The following is a 21,721-nucleotide window of genomic DNA, read 5'->3' on the forward strand; positions in this document are numbered from 1 at the left end:
ATGTACCAATAAACTTAATGAAAGAAAAATAAAGAATGTGATATATTGGAAATTTGTTGGGAATAGATCTCACGTGTTCTCATCACAACAATGTGTATCAGAAGTGGCTGTACTTTAGTTTTTCAAATCAACTCACTATGTATATATACATCAAAACATCACTTGTCCACTCTAAATACATAAGGTTTGTATTTTGCTCAAATGACACTAGGAAAATTAAAAAAAAATCACTTAATAAAGTTGTTTATAATGATGTCTCATTAACAACATTGGATATTGCTAATTTTTTCTGACTCTCCATTTTATGATTGCTATTGCTGAAGGTTTTCAGTTTTGGTAGTTTTTCAGAAAAATTCTTCCTTGCTTTGCTGAGAGTATTTCTTTTGTGTTGTGCTTCATTATTATTTTTTTTCTTTACTTTTGTTGTGTTTAATTTTGTTATTTTTCTGATTACTTAAAATGGCTGCCTAAATAATTTACTTTTTATATTTCTTCTTGTTCCATGTGCAGGTAAAGGTACACTCTACCTGGGAAGGGGGACAGAGGAAGAAGGGGGAAGGGGACTGGGCTAGGACGATAGAAGGAGGGGGACATGATAAAAGATTAATACATGCATGTATGGAAATTCGGTGGTGAAATCCATTAATTTATACAATTAATATGTTAGTACAGATGTTCCTCATTTAATGACTGCCATGGCTTATGTCTAGATGTCCCCCCAAAGCCTCATGAGGTTATAGGTAGGGCTTTTCCAGAGATGGCTGAATCTAAAGTGTCTGATGCTAGGATTAAGGATGTGTGATTACTAAATCTGTCCCCTGATCAGTTTGCCATAGTTCTAGGTAGAATTAAGGGTGCCCCATGCTAGGTATGAGTGCTATCTGCCCTAAGGGTGGGTAGCCTGCATAAGATATGAGGGACAAAAAGAGGGTCAGTGCTTGTCACTTGCTGCTTGTTGTTCATTGCTTGCTGCTGGTTGGCTTCTGCCTACCCTGGCTTGTCATTGACTGTTTCTCCTCTGCAATGCCCCTTTGCCATGTCACTCTGCCTTGGAGCCACTCAACTATGGACTGAAAACTCTACAAACTGTAAGCCAAATAAACCTTTCCACCTTTAACTCTGAGTCTTGGGTATTCTTTCTCAGCAAGGAGAAAAGTAACTAAGACAATGACTTTCCTGATTAATGACTGCCAGGAAACATGATCAGCATTTGGACTTACAAGGTAGGAATGTGAGCAGCAGTCTGTGTGGCCTTATGGTGGCTTCTTCTACAGTATAGTACTATGGTTTTTGCTGATAGTACCATACAGCACAGTATTATAGTTTTATGTTTTATTGTACATTACAGTACTGCATGTAGGAGTTATGTAAATAAAAGCAAAGTCATGAAGCTGGACTTTCCCATGACCATTTCTTTTTTCTGAATATTGTAATGGACATACTATATACAATTCCTCATTTAGCGACCAATTCATTTAATGACCTAGTCACAGGACCAGAAACTTGGCCATTAAATAAATTGTAATAATAAAAATAAAAGTGCCAGGGATTTAGCTCAGTGGTACAATGGCTGCCTCATGAGCACAAAGTCCTGAGTTTGATCCCTGGTACAAAGAAAATAAATAAATAAATAAATGAATAAAAGTACATTCTTGGTGGGACTATAGCTGCATCACACTAGTTTTCATGGAAGAGATACTTTGTCAATATTTAATATGCAAATGTCTGTCATCTATGAGATACAGAGAAATACTCATTTCTATTATCATAGAAATCTGATTACTATAAAGTAAACATAGTAAGCATACAGGCCATCTAAAGAGTCTTGGATTGGATGACTCAGAAAATGAAGGGCAATGAATGGACAAATGAGTTAATCCCTGAAAATCCAAATCAAGAAATTTTTAAAGATGGAAAATTAAGTTTTATTAGAACTAGAGAGAGGATGGTATAGATAATAAGAAGAGATAGAGGATAGAGAGATAGGTTGATTCTAGGTATTTAAAATGGCCTTTGAAATTTTATTTGAAAATGAGAAATCAAATGTATTCTGTCAATATTAGTAAAGTAATAGAAAGTTTGGGAAAAGCAAGAGAACAGTGATAAACTCTTGCCCCATTGCCTCATTATAAGAGAAAGATACTGGGAAAAAGAATTCCCTAGAGTCTGCTAACTAAACTCTATCAAGGTTTCCAACATATTATGGTTCCATCCCAGGGGAAGCAAGGCCACAAGAAAAATATAAATACTTTTGACTCAGCATAATAAATGGTGTGCCCTAAGAATATGCCAAGGAATTTTTCTTAGAAACTTAGAGAGGTAAGTTTTATTATGGTTAGGCTTGGAGAAGTTTTAAGAGGGATGGAGAAAGAGCCTCTGCCAAGCTAGTGTGGAGAGCTGGAGGAAAGGTGAAAGTATGAAAACAAGATGAGAAGATACACATTTATACAGGGTCCTGAGTGTACACTTTGTACCTGTGTATGGTTCTACTTATGGCCATGCAATGGCACATATGTAAAACTAAAAGGAGAAAGCTGGTGAGGATTTGGACCAAATATCGCATCGATTTAGTTACTGTTTCTCACCCTGTATTATATGTACACATGTGTGAATAGCAAGAGAGCAAAGATTAACTTCCTGTATTTTCAAGAACCTTACCAGATAAGAATAGAAATATGTTTTTGAATTAATGACTTCATGAATAAATGAATATTTAGCCCAGAGGAGTAGACATTTATGAAAACAGGACTCAAGGCTAGAGTGATAAAACTTCTGAGAAAGGGAACAAGGCTGGATGATAGTGGAATGATCATGAGACTGCAAGATAAGGTGGAGACAAAAAAAGTTATACATTATCTCTTATCCTTACACTCATAACTTCTAGATCATGCGGGTATGTGGGAGTACGGTGGAAGCCAGAGGAACAGGGTAATGTAAGAAGGTGCCGTATTGATAGAACAACTGCTGGGTAACTGGATGCAATCCCATGTAACACGTAAAGTTAGAGGGTCAAATGAGGGACTGGGACCCTGTCTTATTTTTGAACCTAGGTAAAATAGTGGATATATTAATATATGTTGAAATCAGCATACATTTACAGAATATTGAAGTGATTGGTTGCTTTGATCAGTGTTTTTAGATTTGGAAATGATGTTGTCCCAGAGACAAAGGAAGCACTAATTTTCTAACCTTCTTGACAGATCTATTGAGATTAAGTGGAATAAGTTGATTTCTATGGGATATGGGTCTATTTTATTTTCTGTTTCTGCTGTATGGAGCCCCTGAGAGTGAGCAAGACATCACCCATTAAGGACCTGGTAATCAATCTGCTGAATCTCTGGACAAGGACACTTAGATGATGACAGATTCCTTTTTTTTAATCCGCTGACTGGCCACTCTCATTCTATTTTTCCCTCTTTGTTCAAGCTTTTCACACAATATATGATAAAATCTCTTTTAGTCTCTGTATGAAAGATTCCTCTGTAAGTCTTACCAACCTCTACACTTTTAATAACATTTTGTGTATACTTCTACCATGGCATTTGCAATAAGTTTTTAAATTTAATCTTTGAAATTTTATCTTCTGTACTATACAATGATACCTTTTGAGGATATATGACCAGTTTTATTCAAATTTGTATTCAGATTGCCTGATTAATGCTGATACATAGAGAACCTCTTAAATATTTGATGGAATAAATTGTGAAAGATACTTCTTCACCTACGTCGTGTATTCTCCACACTTGATCTTAGCCAAAAGGCTGAGAAGTGATGTTGTGTATTCTCATATAACGAAAAGCAGGATAATACCATAATCTCTGATAATTTCAAAATAGAAAAAAAACTTGAGAACTCCAACTTTCTCCTCCCCAGCACTAGGATATCAAATTTACACACACACACACACACATACACACACACTTACATACACACAAACTCATTGTTCCTGAGACAATTTCCAAAATTATAAAATTATCTCTGAGTTGTGCTACTCTCCATATTCTTCAAATACCTTTTAGCAAAGCATTTGTGTAGTATGAGCCTAAAATAGGATGTACTGGGATTTGTATACATTTATCTGATAGGTATCTTGACTTCTCCCAACATTCAAGTATTTTAAAATTTGAATCAAAGCTTTCTGGGCAATTACACATTCACATTTAATCATTTCCATATTACAGGTGCCACTAGGTTTCCCCAAATAAGTTCACAGTAATAAACTTCTTCCTTATTTGTTTCAAATATTTAATTTACTATAGTAGAGACATCTATAAAGATACAAGAATTGAGATAGAATCAGTGTAGGAACTAAACTGTAGGTATCTAAAGTATTTCTGTTTCTTCCCTATTGATGCAAGGCTTCTTCCCCATTGAGGCATATTTGAAAATTGTGTAGCTCAAACTATTTGTTATTTGGTAATGAGGAAATAGAGTAGGGCAGTTTCTATTTCTAGTGCCACATGATACTCAGGAGGTGCTAGCAGAATCTGAGAGTATTTTATCTTCTCCATGAATGTAAACAAAAGAATATTAAAATGTTATTTTGCATTTGACTAGGAATCTGGACAAAAGGAGTAAATAAGCAAGAATCACTAAGGGGAAATCAACAGTTATCTCTTGGGTATGCACAACAGCAATTTATAGGAGAAAGAATGTTGATGAGAATGATACCTGGTCCCATCCTTCTTCATTCCTACTGCTGGGCATCCCAGGGCTGGAATATATGCACACCTGGATTGGATTTCCCTTTTTCTTTGTGTATCTTGTTGCACTCCTAGGGAATGCTACTGTCTTGTTTGCAATCCAGACTGAGCACAGTCTCCATAAGCCGATGTACTACTTCCTGGCCATGTTGGATTCCGTTGATTTGGGCTTGTCTACGACCACCATCCCCAAAATGCTGGGCATCTTCTGGTTTAGTTTCAGGGAAGTAACTTTTGGAGGTTGCTTTGTCAGATGTTCTTCATTCACTTCTTCACTGCCATGGAGAGCATTGTGTTGGTGGCCATGGCCTTTGACCGCTACATTGCCATTTGCAAACCCCTTCAATACACCATGATTCTAACTGGGAAAATCATTGGACTCATTGCATATGTTGCTATCCTGCGGAGCCTCTACATGGTTGTTCCATTGGTGTTTTTCCTTTTGAGGCTGCCCTTCTGTGGCCACCAAATTATCCCTCATACCTACTGCGAGCACATGGGCATTGCCTGACTGGCCTGTGCCAGCATCAATGTTAACATTATGTTTGGTCTTGGCAACATTTCTCTCTTATTCTTGGATATGCTCTTTATTATTTTTTCCTATGTCAGAATCCTCCATGCCGTCTTCTGCCTGCCCACCTGGGAAGCCCGGCACAAAGCTCTCCATACCTGCAGTTCCCACATTGGTGTTATCTTAGCCTTTTTTACACCAGCATTTTTCTCTTTCTTGACACATCGTTTTGGCCATAATATCCCCCAATATATACATATTTTCTTGGCCAACCTCTATGTGGTTTTCCCACCAGCCCTCAATCCTGTAATTTATGGGGTCAGGACCAAGCAGATTCAAGAGCGAGTGCTGAGGATTTTCTTCAAGACAAATCACTAGCTGATTGGAGTTTGGAAGGTTTGTTTGAGAATTTATTTCATCTATTGTTAAAAGTGGTCTTAAATTTAACCCAACAGGAGGGCAGAAGGGAATGTTGCAACCTGTAAATGTCACTACTTAACAGTGAATTGAAGCCTTTGTCTTTAAAAGCACTCCTGAGAAAAATAAAAATTGGAATTTGTTTAAGTATCTACTTTTCCAAATACTTTCCTTAATATTGTTGCATTCTCAAGATAGTCCTACAAAACATGAAACAGCATAAAAATATTTGGCTACTAAGTTTTAAAAAAATTATTACAGTAAAAGACATTGCCATTAATCCCTCTCAAAATACCTCCTGCACACATTTTAAACACACTTCTACCATCATTTTCACCACTTTAGGAAGCAATTCTGGAAGTGGATAAAGTGTGGAATGACCATAGGTGTCATCCCTCATCATGAGGAGGAGCCTGAGACTGGGCTGGACAGGAGTCCTCCCTCCACTCCTGCTGTGGCTGGGGCGCCTTGCTTTGAGAGCAGGGCCCGAAGGAGAAGGGGCGGCCACTCCCCTTGGTTTTGCCTCCTGGTCCTCCACCCCACCCCATGTATCCTGAGGAGCATTCATGTGAAAGTCTTTCTAAGCAGAGTGAGAATAGGATTTTAAGTCCCTTTGTACAGTACTCTGAGGAACGTAAATAAAGGGTTGTATGTTCCTGCTTTTAAAAATCTGCAATCAAAAAGAGGTGAATAATGCTACTGAATGCTGTCCCACAGAAAAGCAGCCTCATAAAATACATTACATTGTTCCCCCTTCCACCTTATTCACTGGATCTGGCAGCGTGACTCTGGCTCTTCTCCAAAGACAAAATATCATGAAAACTAAACATTTTGAATTGATTAAGGACCTTAAGGCAGCCATGACAGCACAGCTAGACAACTAGACAGCCAGGAGCAAAGACTTCCAGAACTGTTTCAGAAAGTGGCAAGAATGATGAGATAAATGTTTTCAAAGTGAGGGGAAGTATTTTGAAGGGGAATAATGGTAATATATCTTTTACTGTAATACGTTTTTAAAAAATTAAATATTTCCTTTATTTTTCAGTTTTACCTCATATTTACATTTGAAATAAATTATATAAATTGACTGCCTCCCCCATTTCTTGTATCAACAGTTTATTAATCTTCTTCCTTTATCATGCACCTTATTGTCTGAAGATTCCAAGCCCTGCCAACTTCAAAAATATTCCCATTCTTCATATGTCTTCTTAGATCTTCAACGGCACTTCTCACCTCACCTTTACATTCCTAGGGCCTCTCTTTACAGGCCCAACCTGTTGTGAGAGACATCTTTGCATATTGCCTTTCCTTTCCTTTCTTTTTAATCTATGTCTAACTGGTGTCCCATTGCTACTAATGTCCTCTGTATTTTAAATATCCACTGTATTTTTAAATTACGCTCCAATATGTGTGTGTATGAGTGTATGTGTGTGTGTGGTGTGTCCTAGAATAGCAAGAATAATAATTTTTCTTGGAGGCCTACACTGCCAGATAACTAAATTTATTCTTAAGTTATACCAGAGACCTATTGTAAAGGAACAATAATTAGGGCAGTTAGTTTTGGTGCAAACATAGAAACCAGTACAGTGAAACTGTGTAGCATTCATAAACAGATCCACGGGCACATTTTTACCTGAATTATGTATGGTACCCATAACACTGTGAGACAGTGAGCAAAGATGTTATTTTCAATAAAATATACTGAGTGAACTGGAGATTCATAAGAAGAAATGGATCTTGATGTTTATATCATACAATAAAAATTATTTTCAAGTAAATTGCGGGTGTAATCAAAATGAAAAAACAATGTAGTATTCAGAAAAAAGAGAGTATCTTCATGATTTTAAGGAAAGATTCTAAAATAAAATACAAGCATATATGGTTAAACTTGGTGCAAAATGCTAACAATATTGTAAACATCTTAGCCAATGTATTTTGCAACTAAAAATTTTCATCAGATTTAGCATTTACAGAGAAAATGAGCAAACCAAATGACTTTCAAGTACATTATAACTGGAATCCACATGTGTTGATGGTAAGACGCTGTCTTGGTAAACTCATTTTTGAGAACTGACAACGCAGCCAAAAGCTAATCATATATATAAATATAGGGCCCCAAAATTCAAGTCCTAGATTTATATCCATTGAAAGCATTACATGTATTTACCAGAAGATACATGCATCAGTCAACACAGAGGCACATTATATAACAGCTAATAATTAACACAGCAGAAATACCCACTAATAGTAGAATGTATGACCATAATGTAATATATTTATACAGCGGAATTCTAAATACCAAAGGGAATGAAAAAATGTAATTACAAAAAACATATAGAATGAAATGACCCAGATAAATATTACTTTTTTATGCATAACACATAAACATTGTTATATATCATTATATTTATTTAAAACTCAAGAACCCAAAGGCTGAATTTTTAAATCGGGTTGATATAAGCTAATATATAAGAATTTCCAATGATTTGAAGGATAAGAAGATATTTAATATTTCCTTTTTATAATGAAACACTTTTATTTTACAAGCTTTCAAACAATATAGAAGAAAAAATGAAATTTCTTTTTTTTTGGGTAACCTCTCTCCAATTTTATCTCCTTTTCCAGAATTGTACATGGTCAATTTTATGTGATTCTTCCATACTTTTTCTTTTTCAAAAATGTTATATGACTGTAGTAAAAATGTGCCACATGCGCTCTACTCTTTTAACATTTTTTGGCACACAAAAGGTTTCTAACAATAGATACAGTGCTGTACATCAGATCTCTAGAGCTCAGATGCATGTCTTCCTAAAGTGAAACTTTAAGACCTTCATTTTAACACCTTATGTCCCCTAACCCCAGCCCCTGGAAACTCTCATTTCACTTTCTGGTTCTGTTAATTTGGGTTCAGGTAGTACTTGTCCTTCTGTGACCAGAATCCTGGATCAAATTCTGAGACCAGAATCATGGAAAGAATTAAGTTCATGGACCGAGGTACCACAGTAGTATAATTCACTTGGCATAATGTCTTCAAGGTTTATCCTCATTGTCACATCTTGCAGAATTTCCCTCTTTTTAAAGACTGAATAGGATTCTGCTATATTTATTACCTACATTTTCCTTATTCACTCATCTGTGCATGGACATTTCTTTCCACATCCTGGGTATTGTGAATGGTGTTATGCATGTCTCCTTGACACCCTAATTGAAATCTTTTGAATAAATATTCAGAAGTAGAATTACTGGACCTTACAGTAGTTCTATCTTTAATTCTTTGAGGGCCAACCACCAGAGTTTTTTCTACAAAGATTGCACAATTTTGCATTTCCATGAACTGAGAATGAGTGTTTGAATTTTTCTCCATCCTTGTCAGCACTCGTATGTTTTTAAAAATAGTAGTTATTTTGATAGGTCTGAGGCAATATCTCACTGCTGTTTTCCTATGTCCTTGATGATTAGTGATATTGAATATCTTTTCATCTATCTGTCAACAATTTATACATCTTTTTCTGAGAAATACCATATCTGTTCAGGACTTTATCCCATTTTAAAATCAAGCTATATTTATTTTTCTATTAAGATGTAGGAATTTATTAGAGATGTAGCAGACTGATCTTTATCTAAAAGATTCACCCTCACTGGTCTATATGGACCGTATACACCCTGATTATAATATTCATGTCAGCTCCCTGCTAGCAAGTAGTGTCATTATCTGAGTGACTAGTTATTAGTATGTCACAAGGCAATTAATTTAATAAATTGCTATTTGGGGGCCACCCAAGAAGAAAAAACTGGTTTCCAGCCTACTGCTAATATTGTTTCCTAATAGGCAAATAGTCTATGATGCTAAAAATCAAGATTGTGGTTATGTTTGAGCAGTAATAGTAACTAAGGGTTGATATAAGATGGCTGCTCAATTACAAGTAATATTTTTTCTTTGATTTTTTTTATGCTGGCACTGTGAAAATGTATCAACTTCCAAAAAATTGCTATATGTCAATATAAAGTATAATAAAATGCATCTCAAGAAACAACATAAATTTTAAAGGTAATGCCTAAAAGAACAAAGCTTTTAGAAGACCACATGAGGGAAAAATCTTTGTGATTTTGTTTAACATGATTTTCATACAGATGACACCAAAAGCAGTGTCCATGAAAGGAAGAGAAAAATATAAAATTGGACTCCATCAAAAAAAAAAAACAATGCTTTTGCTAATTAAAAGATCCTGCATAGGAAATGAAACAGACTGGGAGAAAATGTGTGAAATACATATATAATTTAAAAAAACCTCTTGTCTAGGATATATGCAAAATTATTATCAATTAAAAATAAAACAAAACAAAATTTAAAAGAGAATTCTGATAACTTAATAACTCCATGAAAATCAACAAAGGATCTCAACAGGAAATTTACTACATGAAATGATACAAATGACAAACACACGAACCATGCTCAGCATCATTTGACTTCAGGGGCATACAAACTAAAAACTCCAATGAGATAGCACTAAACCTATTAGAATGGGTCAAAAATAACCAAGAAAATATCAAAGACAAGTGTACCACTGATTTTCTCATGCACAGATGAGACTGACTTCCTGTGGCCAACAACCAGGAGGAATGCATTTAGAGTGAAACAAAGTAGGATTTGTTACTCACTGCAACAAGGGAGACCACATACAGACTGAGGAAATGATGGGCAGGGCTGTGAAGGGGACTTGGATATTGAGTTGGGGTTGGTTTTCAGAAATAGATGGTTTCAAAAAGAGCAGCTAAATCTATTACTAAACATCTTAATTTTTTGATTAATTTTACTGGTACATTTTGGATATACATAGTGATCACATTCATCATAGGGAATTTGCACCTGTGCAGAACATGTCTTGATTCCTTTTTCCCCCAATCCCCTTCCATTTCTTCAACCCCTCCTTATTTACAAGAGCATTGTTTCCATTTTTCCTTTTATTCTCTTTTTTTTCTTTTCCCTTCCTTCTTTTTCCCTCCCCTCTCCCTTATTCTCTTTCTCATTTGAGGTTCCATTTGACCCAGTTATTCCCCATCTTGGTATCTTCCTGAAAGAATTTAAAGCATCATACCGCAGTGATATATACACACCCATGTTTATAGTGGCACAGTTTGTAATAGCTAAATGTTGGAAACAGCCCAAATGCCCATCAATAGATGAAAAGATAAAAAGATGTGGTATTTTTATACAATGGAGTACTACTCTGTCATAAAGAAGGATAAACTTGAGGCATTTATAGGTAAGTGGGTGCAACTTGAGATCATAAGCAAGTTAAATAAATGGGACACACATGTTTAAATGTCATATTGTTTCTCTAGTGTGAGAAACCAAAAGTGAAGGACCAAAATGTCTAATAGATATTGGAAAATGGGAAGGAAGTGCTTAATAATTTTTATGCAAAAAGTGAGGGAAGGAAGTGAGGTCAAAGCTTTATTTGATCTCTTACTCTTACTCTAATTATCCAGGTTAGACATATTATATTCTTTCTATGAAGTCCTCAAGTAAAATCTTTCCATTTTATTTTGCAGTGTTTACTGTGCCACCTTCCAATTCCATTCTGAAGGAAATTGAGTTGGAAAGTCTAGAAAACTTACTAGTTCTCTGAATTTTTGTAATTCTAAACTTAAAACTTAATTATTTGTGTAATTAAGTGGTTAGTATTATCTATGCAACTAGCCCAGAGCTTCTTGGGGGAAAGGAAACATATCCAAACACACAATTTCCAATACATGCTTAGTGGATCATTACAGAGCAGGTACTTACTGCAAAAGGTGGCATGATCAGTAGAGAATATTGCAGCTTCGGGTAGCAAAATGGAGAATTACAGCTTGGCTCCAGTATTATTCCTGTGGGACCAGTGGTAATAGAGCATTAGAACATGAAATGATAGAAAATGAGAAATTCCTGCATTGGGGACTTGGGGGAGAAACTTGAAAGTCCCAAGGGGTTCCTTTGTACAGGTGCTTCTTATGCCTGGAAACCTGTAGTGAGAATTTGTGGGCTCTTTGCCTTTCATGCTCTTGTCCAATACATCCCCAGAGGGACCACTATTGCTGTTCAGAGAGAGAACTTTCAGGCACGTATAAACTTTTCTCTTTGAACCTCACTTTGGAGGTGAGAAACATCTGGAGTCATTATTAATCAGGATTGCACATTCTTTCAATATTGCCTATATCTGAGGTTGGTGAATTGAATACATGCTTGATCACGTAGATCAAGATTTATAGTTGTATCGATTGTTTTAATCTTTTCATTAACTTTGTGTGTAATACAAATATTAATTTGAAGGGATAAACTAAAATTTTTCATGCTTATTTATGATAGAATTTCATGTGATTCTGCTCATTTCTACCTTTAATAATAGGTAAAATTAAAAACCAAAACAAAAAGCAGCTAAACAACTAGTTTTGTTGTGGGTCATTGACTTTGTCTCTTCTTTTCTCTTCCTTCTTCTGTCCCCTCTTCCTCTCCTTTTGTTTTCCCTCTTCCCCTTTCTTAGCTCTCTTTTCTTTTTGTACCGGGGATCGAATTCGGGTCCTTGCGCTTGGGAGGCAGGCAGTGGAACCACTGAACTAAATCCCCAGCCCCTTCTTTTTAATCTAATTTTATTGAATGTTATCATGTTACTGTGGTTTCATAATGTATTTTTATTTAATATCCAAAAAGTATAATTCTCAATTTTTTCAAATAAACACATTTTCTATACTTAATTCATTGTCACTATGGTGAAGAATGACAATATTTTAATATTTCCTGATTTCAAAACGTCCTATGTAGTAGTATCTGAAAAACATATGCTGAATTTTTTTCATTCTGATATGTATATACATAGCTTCATGATTACATACATGTTCATTCTTCCTTACAGTCTTACATATTATAAGCCTATTTTGTCATTAAATGTATAACCTGTAGAAAAAAACGCAATTGAAAAACTATTTTTTATGACATCCTATTTCCTTTCCCATAATGATTGGCTGAACTCACCCACTAACTCATTCTCCCAATCTAAGACCCTCTTTCTCTTTCCCAGGTCATGAACATATATATCTTTATTAACTATTATTTACCTTGCTTGGAATCAGACCCAAGCCCTTTTAAGTGATAGGCAAACACTTTATTACTGACCAGTTTCTCCAGCCCTTGAAAATGGATTTATTTACCTATCCTTATACCTATCTATTTTGTGTAGGTTAAGAGAGTGGTTCTTACTTGCACTGGCCTGCTTCTGATAAGAAGTTCTTACAATGAAAACACATTTGGGTGGCATATAACCTGAGCATTACACTATCTCCAAATTTTCCCCAGACATAGACAAGCAGTGATTCCAAAACAAGCTGGCTAGGTATTGCACGGAGGAACAATCCTGGTCTCAGAGGGAAGTCTCCCTTTACCCAGAAATCCAGAATAGTTTTGGAACATCTTTGGTTTTAACACACTCCTGAGTTTTGCTGTTTGTTCTATGTAGGCATAACTACTTGGAATCTCATTCTGAATGTCCTTACTAGATGATATGCAGAATGAGGCTATTTTGCAGCACTGTCTCTTCTTCTCCTGGTCTATTTTATTCCTACATAGAGGCCTCCTGAAGTTTCACACCAATATAATTCTTTGGTTACAGATTTTGCAGGTCTCTGGCATTATCCTCTTAACCCTAGCACAATTCTATGTTTTGATATTCTAATGTGGAGTAAATAATGGTGAAAACAGTAATGGTCACACTGTAAAAATGATTCAGATTTTGGGACATGCACCACTAAGAAATCTTTTTAGTGATGTTTCAGTGATGTCACAGAGTACAAGAGGCAGGTATTTCCATGAAAATAATAACCTATGCAAGGATAAATCCATTGATCATATTTTACTTTCTAGTTCTGCCTGACAGAATCATCACATTTACTGAGCTCTCCCTAGAATGTCTTCCTTACAGTCTCTCTCTGCTACCTCACAAGCCCACTGATGGCTTGATAGCCAGGGAAGCCTCTGATTAGGACTGTCTTCCTTATATAACCACATTATCTTCCAATGAGGATTGTAGTTTTCTGTCATACTTTTCATCCTCAGCTGCCAAATGCATTGTGTGGTTCTGATCTTATCCTTCTAAGATGATTTTTGATCAGGAGTTAAAACTAATAATTACCTGAATATTCAGTCTTTCATTAACAAATATGTTTTGGGTGGCAGCTACATTCCAGATGTTGTGCTAGAGGAATAATCCTAAACAAAACCATTTTTGCTTTCCCCTTCAATTCTGTGTGAAATTTACAAATGGATGGGAATTCAGACTTTGATTACATAGTCACATAAGTACTATGCTGTAGAATAAAAGTGTCCCAAGAAAGACTGTTACAAGTCAGTACACCGAGTTCAGTAAAGATTTTTCTGGGAATCAGTCACTGAAATGCTGGCTGGATGACTGATAGGGGGATGCTGCTGGTTCCTCTATTCCATGCCTGGGATCCCTTTAACAGGTACATTTCCATATTCAGAGCTTTTATCTTCCTCTTCCTCACAAGGGCATTGCTCTCTTATTATTAAAAGCTTCTACTTTGATATCATAAAATCTCAAATTCATTATCTTTTGTGTAACTTTTGACTTCTTAGTTTCTAGAATGATGTCATATTTCCCATTAATATTATTTCAGCCATTTAAAAGTGTATATTTATGGATTACTATTGACTTTCTATTCTTTAGAAACATGAATTTAGAACAACTAAATTAGTGAAATAAGCAAGATGTAATAGAGAACAAGGAAGAGTAAATTGGGAGGAAATATGGGTGTGCTGATCATAATAAAAATATTGCTTAAGAAAATAAATAAAGGATTAACAAGAAAATTCCAGGGAATAGTACATTTCACAAGAAATGTATTATAGCAAGAGTTTAGAGAACTAGATGACTGTGACAGAGTAGACTCACTTTGAGGATAGAGGCATGCATTTGTGATCCTGACATGAAAGAAATGCATTTATTCAGATGAGATCGGGTTTGTTCAGGGTGGTATAGCTGTAGACAGAAAGGCATTTATTCAGTAAATGTAATACGTCTTATTTTCCTCCTGTGGCTGATTTGAGCAGCAAATGATGTACTATACCCGAGGCTTCCTTGTAAAATAAATATATTAAATGCTTATATAGTATCATTACTTTAACAATTGCTGTCTTCTAATAGGAATGATAATGACAGCAATAATAACAATCATATCCATGAATTTCCATTTAGAAGCAAAGTTTGATATGGTGTAGTTTATTTAGAAATTAAGTATGTCCAAAATATTACTGTGAGGAATAGGAAAGATAAATGCGAAGCTTAGTGGTTTATATCTGTGTCAATCCCTCCAAAATGATAGCTTCATATCTAAGCTCAATTATGGTGTATTGAGTTTAGTGAAAATAGTGGCTTCATAAGGCGCTTGTTTCAAAGAATAATGAAAATGTCTTTATACGTTGATGACAAGATGAAAAATCAAAACAGAAATTTAGAAGAAGCAAAACCAGTTAGATTTTAATGAAAATTATTCATAAGCAGATTGAGGTAAGAGAGACAAGTCATGTTAAGGACCATAAATAGTAACAGGAATACAGCTCAGTGGAAGAGCTACCATGCATGAGGCCCTGGGTTCAATCTTAAGTACTGAGAAAAAAGGAATAGAAATAAAGGCCCACTGATTATAAGTGGAAATGCCCAGAGGCATATATTGTATCTATAGTTCTAGTTAAGAAAATGATCTTTAAAGTATTTGTCTGAAACCTACAATAATACCTGTGTTCTCCAGTTGTAAGGATTTATCAGTCAGACATTGAAGTATTCATCTTCTACTTCAAAGAGAGTATAATTTAGAATTATGAACTAGGCTACTTTGCTTTTCTCACTAGATTTGGTATATATTCTGCCTAAACTTAATCTATATTGTGTAGTCAATGTCCAAAATATTCATTCATTTATTAAGGACTAGTCTCCTTCACTTGCCATGTATATACTGAAAAGTAAAAGAGAAGAAGGGAAATGTGAAGGAAAAGATGAACTTTCTTTGCACTCTAAGAGAAAATTTACTAATTATTATGTATTTTTTTCTTATTTAGTATAGGTATTGATGAGGCACTGTGAAGTCCTGTATAAACTTCTTCAAATTAATGTTACCATCAGAAACCCTTGCAGTATGTCCTCAGCCAGTAACTCGTGTATCCATCCCACATCTCTCCTGCTGTTGGGAATCCCGGGACTGGAAAATGTGCAGCTCTGGCTTGGGTTCCCACTCAGTACAGTGTATCTGATTGCCCTTCTGGGCAATGTCATCATCCTCCTTGTGATCCAGATTGAGTGCAGTCTTCACCAGCCCATGTTCTACTTACTGGCCATGTTGGCCCTGACTAACTTGGGGCTTTCCACTGCAGCCATCCCCAAAGTTCTGGGCATTTTCTGGTTTGGCTTCAGTGAGATCGCCTTCTGGGACTGCTTAGCTCAAATGTTCTTCATACACCTGTTTACAGGCATCGAAACCTTCATGCTTGTAGCCATGGCTTTTGATCACTATGTTGCCATTTGTTACCCTCTCCGATACAAGACAATCCTCATTAACAAAATCATTTGTATTATTGCTGGAGTAGGGATGTTGAAAAATTTTGTTTTGGTTTTTACACTTGTATTTCTACTTCTAAGGCTTTCATTCTGTGGACTCAAAATTATACCTACTGTAAACACATGGGCATTGACCGTCTGGCCTGTGTCATTATAAAAGTCAGTATTATTTGGATTAATCCTTATCTCTATGGTACTTTTGTATGTTATTTTGATTGCTATTTCCTATGAGGAGATTCTCCATGCTGTCTTCAAACTTCCACCCAGGCTCAAAACTCTGGGAACCTGTGGTTCCCATGTGCATATGAGCTTTCTTTATTCTAGCCTTTTTCTCCTTTCTAACACTTCGATTTGGCCACAGTATTCCACATTATATCCATACCCTCCTGGCTAATTTATATGTGACCATTCCCCTGCTCTCAACCCCCTTATTTATGGGGTAAGAACAAAGCAGATCCGAGACCGGGTAGTGATGATCTTCCTTTGTAAGGAAGTTTGACTGTAAACACTTCACTTAGAGATAATCTTCAAGTATTTTCCCTTTGTATTTTTGAAAAAGGAAAATGTATGTGTCATTAAGTTTCAGCAGAGTAAATGCTTTACAGAATTTAATGCTAAGCACAAAATGTTTTTCTGCTTATGCACAACCAAATTGGAGATAAATTGACCTAGCAAGTACTTGTTTCTAGACTAAATAGAAATCGTATTTCTTAAACACATGCCATTTATTTCTATCTCAGATATTAAAATCATGTTGCAGAGATAATACTCATGTAGAATTTTTATTCAGGATTCAGTGATCTGCTGCCAAGAACTTCTTACTATTGCTTCAGTGGGATTGATTGCTGAGATGATGTAGGAGCTCTGATCATAACTTGTTTCCTCCATGGCAAAGCTGGCTCTCATAGTTATGTAATGACAGGAAATAAAATAATCACTAAAACATTTAGACATTCTTTTATTAACCATTTTTATAACTTTTGAAGTAGCAACTTCAGCAATTATATGGGGTCAAATATCTCATAAGATCTTCAGATTTAAATTAGATCCAAGTGAAGTACAAAGGAGAAAGCAAAATATTATAAACATGGAACAAAATCTTCCGGATGCATTTCCACAGACTTTTCACTGATACAGAATTGGCTTCATCTTCTTAGGGAATCCTCACAAATGTACAAAGAAGAAGCCCAGAGATTTAGTTCAGTAGCTCCGCACCTGCCTTGCAAGCACAAGGTTCTGAATTCAATCCCCTATACTGGAAAAAAAATGTGCAGATATCTTTGTCTCAGATAAGGAAAAGGCATACATTTCATGGAGTCTTTTAAACTTTATTGCTGTGTAATAAAAGCGAGGCCTTCCATAACGTGAGTGGATTTCATACAGTCAGTTGAAAACCTAAATAGAAGGAAAGTTGAAGAACTCTTGGGAAAGAGAAGGAATTCTGCTAGTTGCAAGTATGTCTGTTCTAATTATGGATTCCAGAAGTGGCAAACCACAGGGCATGTTTAGGGCTCCATGAGGCCCATTGTGAGAAGGACCTGAGTTAGAACACCACTGATACCTGACCTCCACAAACTCCTGTGCTGATTGTATGAACTTAAAATAGTGTTTAAATCTTGATTTTTAAAAAAAGATTAACCTTTAGTACATGTTTTCAGCAAGTAATGTTTACTTTAAAATATGCTTCTAACAAAGTAAAAAAATCCAAGGCCTAGATTAGGGTAAAATTCTTGTAACATTTATATTCTAAATACTCAAAGAGTTTTTACAATTAAATAATAAAGACATTTCAATTTTTAAAACTGAATATAAAATTTAATATTTCATAAAGGATATATAAATGGCCAATTAGCATATGAAAGTTTGCTCACTAGGAAAATACAAGTTGCAATCTTGGTAAGATACCAAATATACTTATTAAAGGGGCTAAAATTTAAAAGGTAGGCATTCCAAATATTAGAAATGATATAGAACAATAAGAGCTCTCTCCATTTCTAAAAAGAATGCAAAAAATAGTATAAAGTCTTTAGAAAACAGTTCTGTAGTTTTAAATTACTTAACATATACCTATCACCTAACTTAACCAATTCACTCCTAGGTATTTACACACAGAAAATGATGAGAAACACAAAGTATAAATAAAGAACAAAATAAGAGATAGATAATAAGAAGTAGGGAGATAGATCTCCCTTAAAGGGGAAGGAGATAAAAAAATAGAGGGAGGGGGATGGAAGGGAAGGTAAAGTTATGAAAAAAGAAATTAAGATATGTTATGCAAATGTATCAACACCACGACGGGAATGTAAACATTATGTATTGCAAACATGTACAAAAATAAGGAACAGGATCAAGAGATGGTTGAGGGCGAAGGGAAAGGAGGTGAAAAAAGGATTTGAGGTGTTTTATGTACATATAGCAATTCCCCGCAAGGAATGTAAACATTACATACTATAAATATGTACCGATAAAAAAATGAAAAAGCCTGATTGCACAAAGGTTTGTACATGGATATTCATAGCAGCTTTATTTGTAATAGCCCCAAGTTGAATATTTATCAACAGGTGAAAGATTTATTAACAAATAAATAAATAAATTAGATTACATACACATAGCCACATGGTATTCAGCAACAAATTGAAATTAACTACTAATGTACACAACAGGAATAAATATCAACGTTATTGTAATGTGTAAAAAGAAGTCTGAAAAACACATGTTTTATTTACACGAAATTCTGTAAAAGGTCAACTAATTTGTTAATAAGAAAGAAGTCAGTATTTGCCTGTGGACAGGACAAGAGAAGGGGCATTTACAAAAAATCATTAAGGAAATTTTGTCAAACATCTTGATTGTGGTGATGTTTTATGAGCATATAAATATGCCCAAAACTTGTCATCAAATTGGATACTTTAGATGTCACTTATTGTATCACAATTATATTTTACTAAATTTATAAATCTTGCTTAGCTCAAGATTTTCATAATTGGTCCAGTAGTCATGCTAATTAAGCATTCTAAGCATTGTCAAAAGTGGCATTGGTCTCCTTTCTATTTAAAATTATTGGAGAGGGATTTTACCAACACCCAATTGTGTATTGATACTTTCTTCCACATTGTTGCTATTGCAAGACAATGATACTGGAAAGATAATTTTTCATTGAAAAAAAATGGCATTCCAGGAAGAAATACTTAACACAGAGGTTAGGGATATTATCCTGAAAATTTGGAAAAAGCATATTTTGGTAAACTTTTATCAAAGTACATTTTCTGTTAAAATGTTCTAAACTCATATGTGTACAGTTAAATTTTTATCTTCAAAATAAACATGTCTGTATAATTTATCACTTAAAGAAAGCAAGATCTACAGCAGTGGAGTAATCTGTTGCCTTCTCCTTTTCAGCATTCCCTCACTAATGTATAAGCTTGGTATTGATTTAATATTGCACATTAAGTTCTGCCTGTTTATCTTTTAAATATGAATAAATGGAATGACACAGTAGGTATTCTATGTCAGACTTCTTTTATTTATCATTATATTTCTAAGATTCAAATATACTCAATTATATCCTCATACTTCTATCATCACCACTGTATGAACAATTTACAACTGTCCCAAAATATTTATCTATTTTACTGTGAGTTGGCATGAAGAGTTTCTAATGTGACATTATAATGAATAATGTTAATATGACCATCACTGTCTATGTCTCTTGGTGAAGAGCTGAATGCATTTCTGCTCAGAATATATCTAGAAATAGATTTGTTGAGTTGTAAAATCTAAATTGATTTAGCTTTAGAAAGTACTTCCAGATAATGTTTAAAACTGATTGTAAAATTGCATTTCCAAAGCAATGGATGAAAGTTTCAATTGGTTCACAGCATATTCAGTGCTGTATTTCTTCCCCTTTCATTTTAGCCATCCTGGTAAGTGAGTATAAACACTGTGGCAGTTTTAACATACAGTTGTGTAATGGATAGTAAAGCTGAACATCTTTTAATATGTTTATGTACCATTTGTTTATCTCTTTCTGGAAGTACCTATTAGAGTAGTTATCTTTGAGTTTTGTACTTTTTTCCTATTTATTTATTCATATTTACATCCTAGATATGTCTTTTTAAAATATGATTTCCAAAATCATTTCTTATTTTGTAGCTTACACTTTCATAGTTTTGATACTGTCCTTTGAAAAACAACTTAATTTTAAGCAAATCCAATTTGTTCCTTTTTCCCTCAAGATTAGATCACTTTTATACTCTTTAACAAGTCTTTTCCCAGTCCAATAACACAAATATATACTTTTATCTTTTATTTTTTTCTCTAAAAACTTTAATTTTTTTATTGATATATGGTTGCAACATATGATACTTGCATTCATTTTGGGGAATTGGTATTTATATTGTTACATTTATCTCGATCATTTTCTACCTCTTGCCCTCTACCTCCTCCCTTTCTCTGCTCCCTTACATCTTCTCCAAAAACTTTGCCTTTATTTTATTTTTTAATTTATTGATATTGTAGGTTTCTCATGCAAGAGAAACCATGCAAAGTTTAACTTTTTGAGTCTGATTTATATCTCTTAACATTATAGTCTTAATATCCACCCATTTTTCTGCAATGACATGATTTCATTCCTCATTATGGCTGAATAAAATTCCAAAATTTTATATATATGTGTGTGTGTGTGTGTGTGTGTGTATAATTTTCTTTAACCATTTGTCTGTTGATGGGCATCTAGGCTGCTTCCAGAGCTTAGCTCTTATGACTTGTGCTTCTATAAACATGGGTATGTATTTGTCATTATAATGTGATGACTTTAAATCTTTTGAGAGTATATCCAAGAGAGGCATAGCTCAGCCAAATGGAATTTCTGTTTTTAGTTTTATGAGGAATTTCCATATTGATTTCCATCAACAATATAAAAGGTCTCCTTTTCCCCCGGCAGTCTCACTGGCATTTGTTGTTTTTGTGTTCTTAATAATAGCTATTTTGACTGGAATAAGATAGAATCTCAGTGTTGTTCTGATTTTCAATTCCCTATTGGCTAACAATTATGAACATTTTTTTCATGTACTTATTGATAAATTGTACATTTTCTTTTGAGAACTGTAGATACTTTAAATCTTTACCCTTTCCATTTAGAAGTTTCACATATACTTAATTTCAGTATATGACATGGGATAGGCAGTCACATTACTATTATTATTATTTTTTTTTTGGTACTGGGGATCAAACTCGGGTCCTTGCGCTTGCACAGCAGGCAGCAAAACCACTGAGCTAAATCCCCAGCCCGGCATTATTTTTTATTATGGACATTTGTTTAACCCAGCATCTATTATTAAGAAAGCATCCGATTTTACTTTCCTCAAGTTAGGTCATCTTATCATATGAAAGATGAGAATATCTTTATGGTATATATTTAACAGTTCTTTTGTGGTGAGAGCATTTAAAATCTACTTTCTTAGCAATTTTCAAGAACACAATACATT

At 34.7% G+C, this 21,721-nt stretch overlaps 1 protein-coding gene and 1 pseudogene across 1 annotated transcript; both read left to right on the forward strand.

The window, feature by feature from the left end:
* The first annotated feature begins 2,887 nt into the window (after positions 1-2,887).
* On the forward strand, positions 2,888-6,515 carry LOC101721443 (olfactory receptor 52E8-like). Its single transcript, XM_013064938.3, is given in 4 exon segments — positions 2,888-2,928; positions 4,645-4,949; positions 4,952-5,570; positions 6,425-6,515. Coding segments are annotated over 4 exon segments (1,056 nt in total).
* Positions 6,516-15,816: 9,301 nt separating this feature from the next.
* On the forward strand, positions 15,817-16,734 carry LOC101721088 (olfactory receptor 52E8-like; annotated as a pseudogene).
* Positions 16,735-21,721: the final 4,987 nt, after the last annotated feature.

The sequence above is a fragment of the Heterocephalus glaber genome, unplaced genomic scaffold (genome assembly GCF_053883595.1).
Source record: "Heterocephalus glaber isolate CG9 unplaced genomic scaffold, H.glaber_assembly_v1.0 deba00001428, whole genome shotgun sequence".
Lineage (NCBI taxonomy): Eukaryota > Metazoa > Chordata > Mammalia > Rodentia > Bathyergidae > Heterocephalus > Heterocephalus glaber.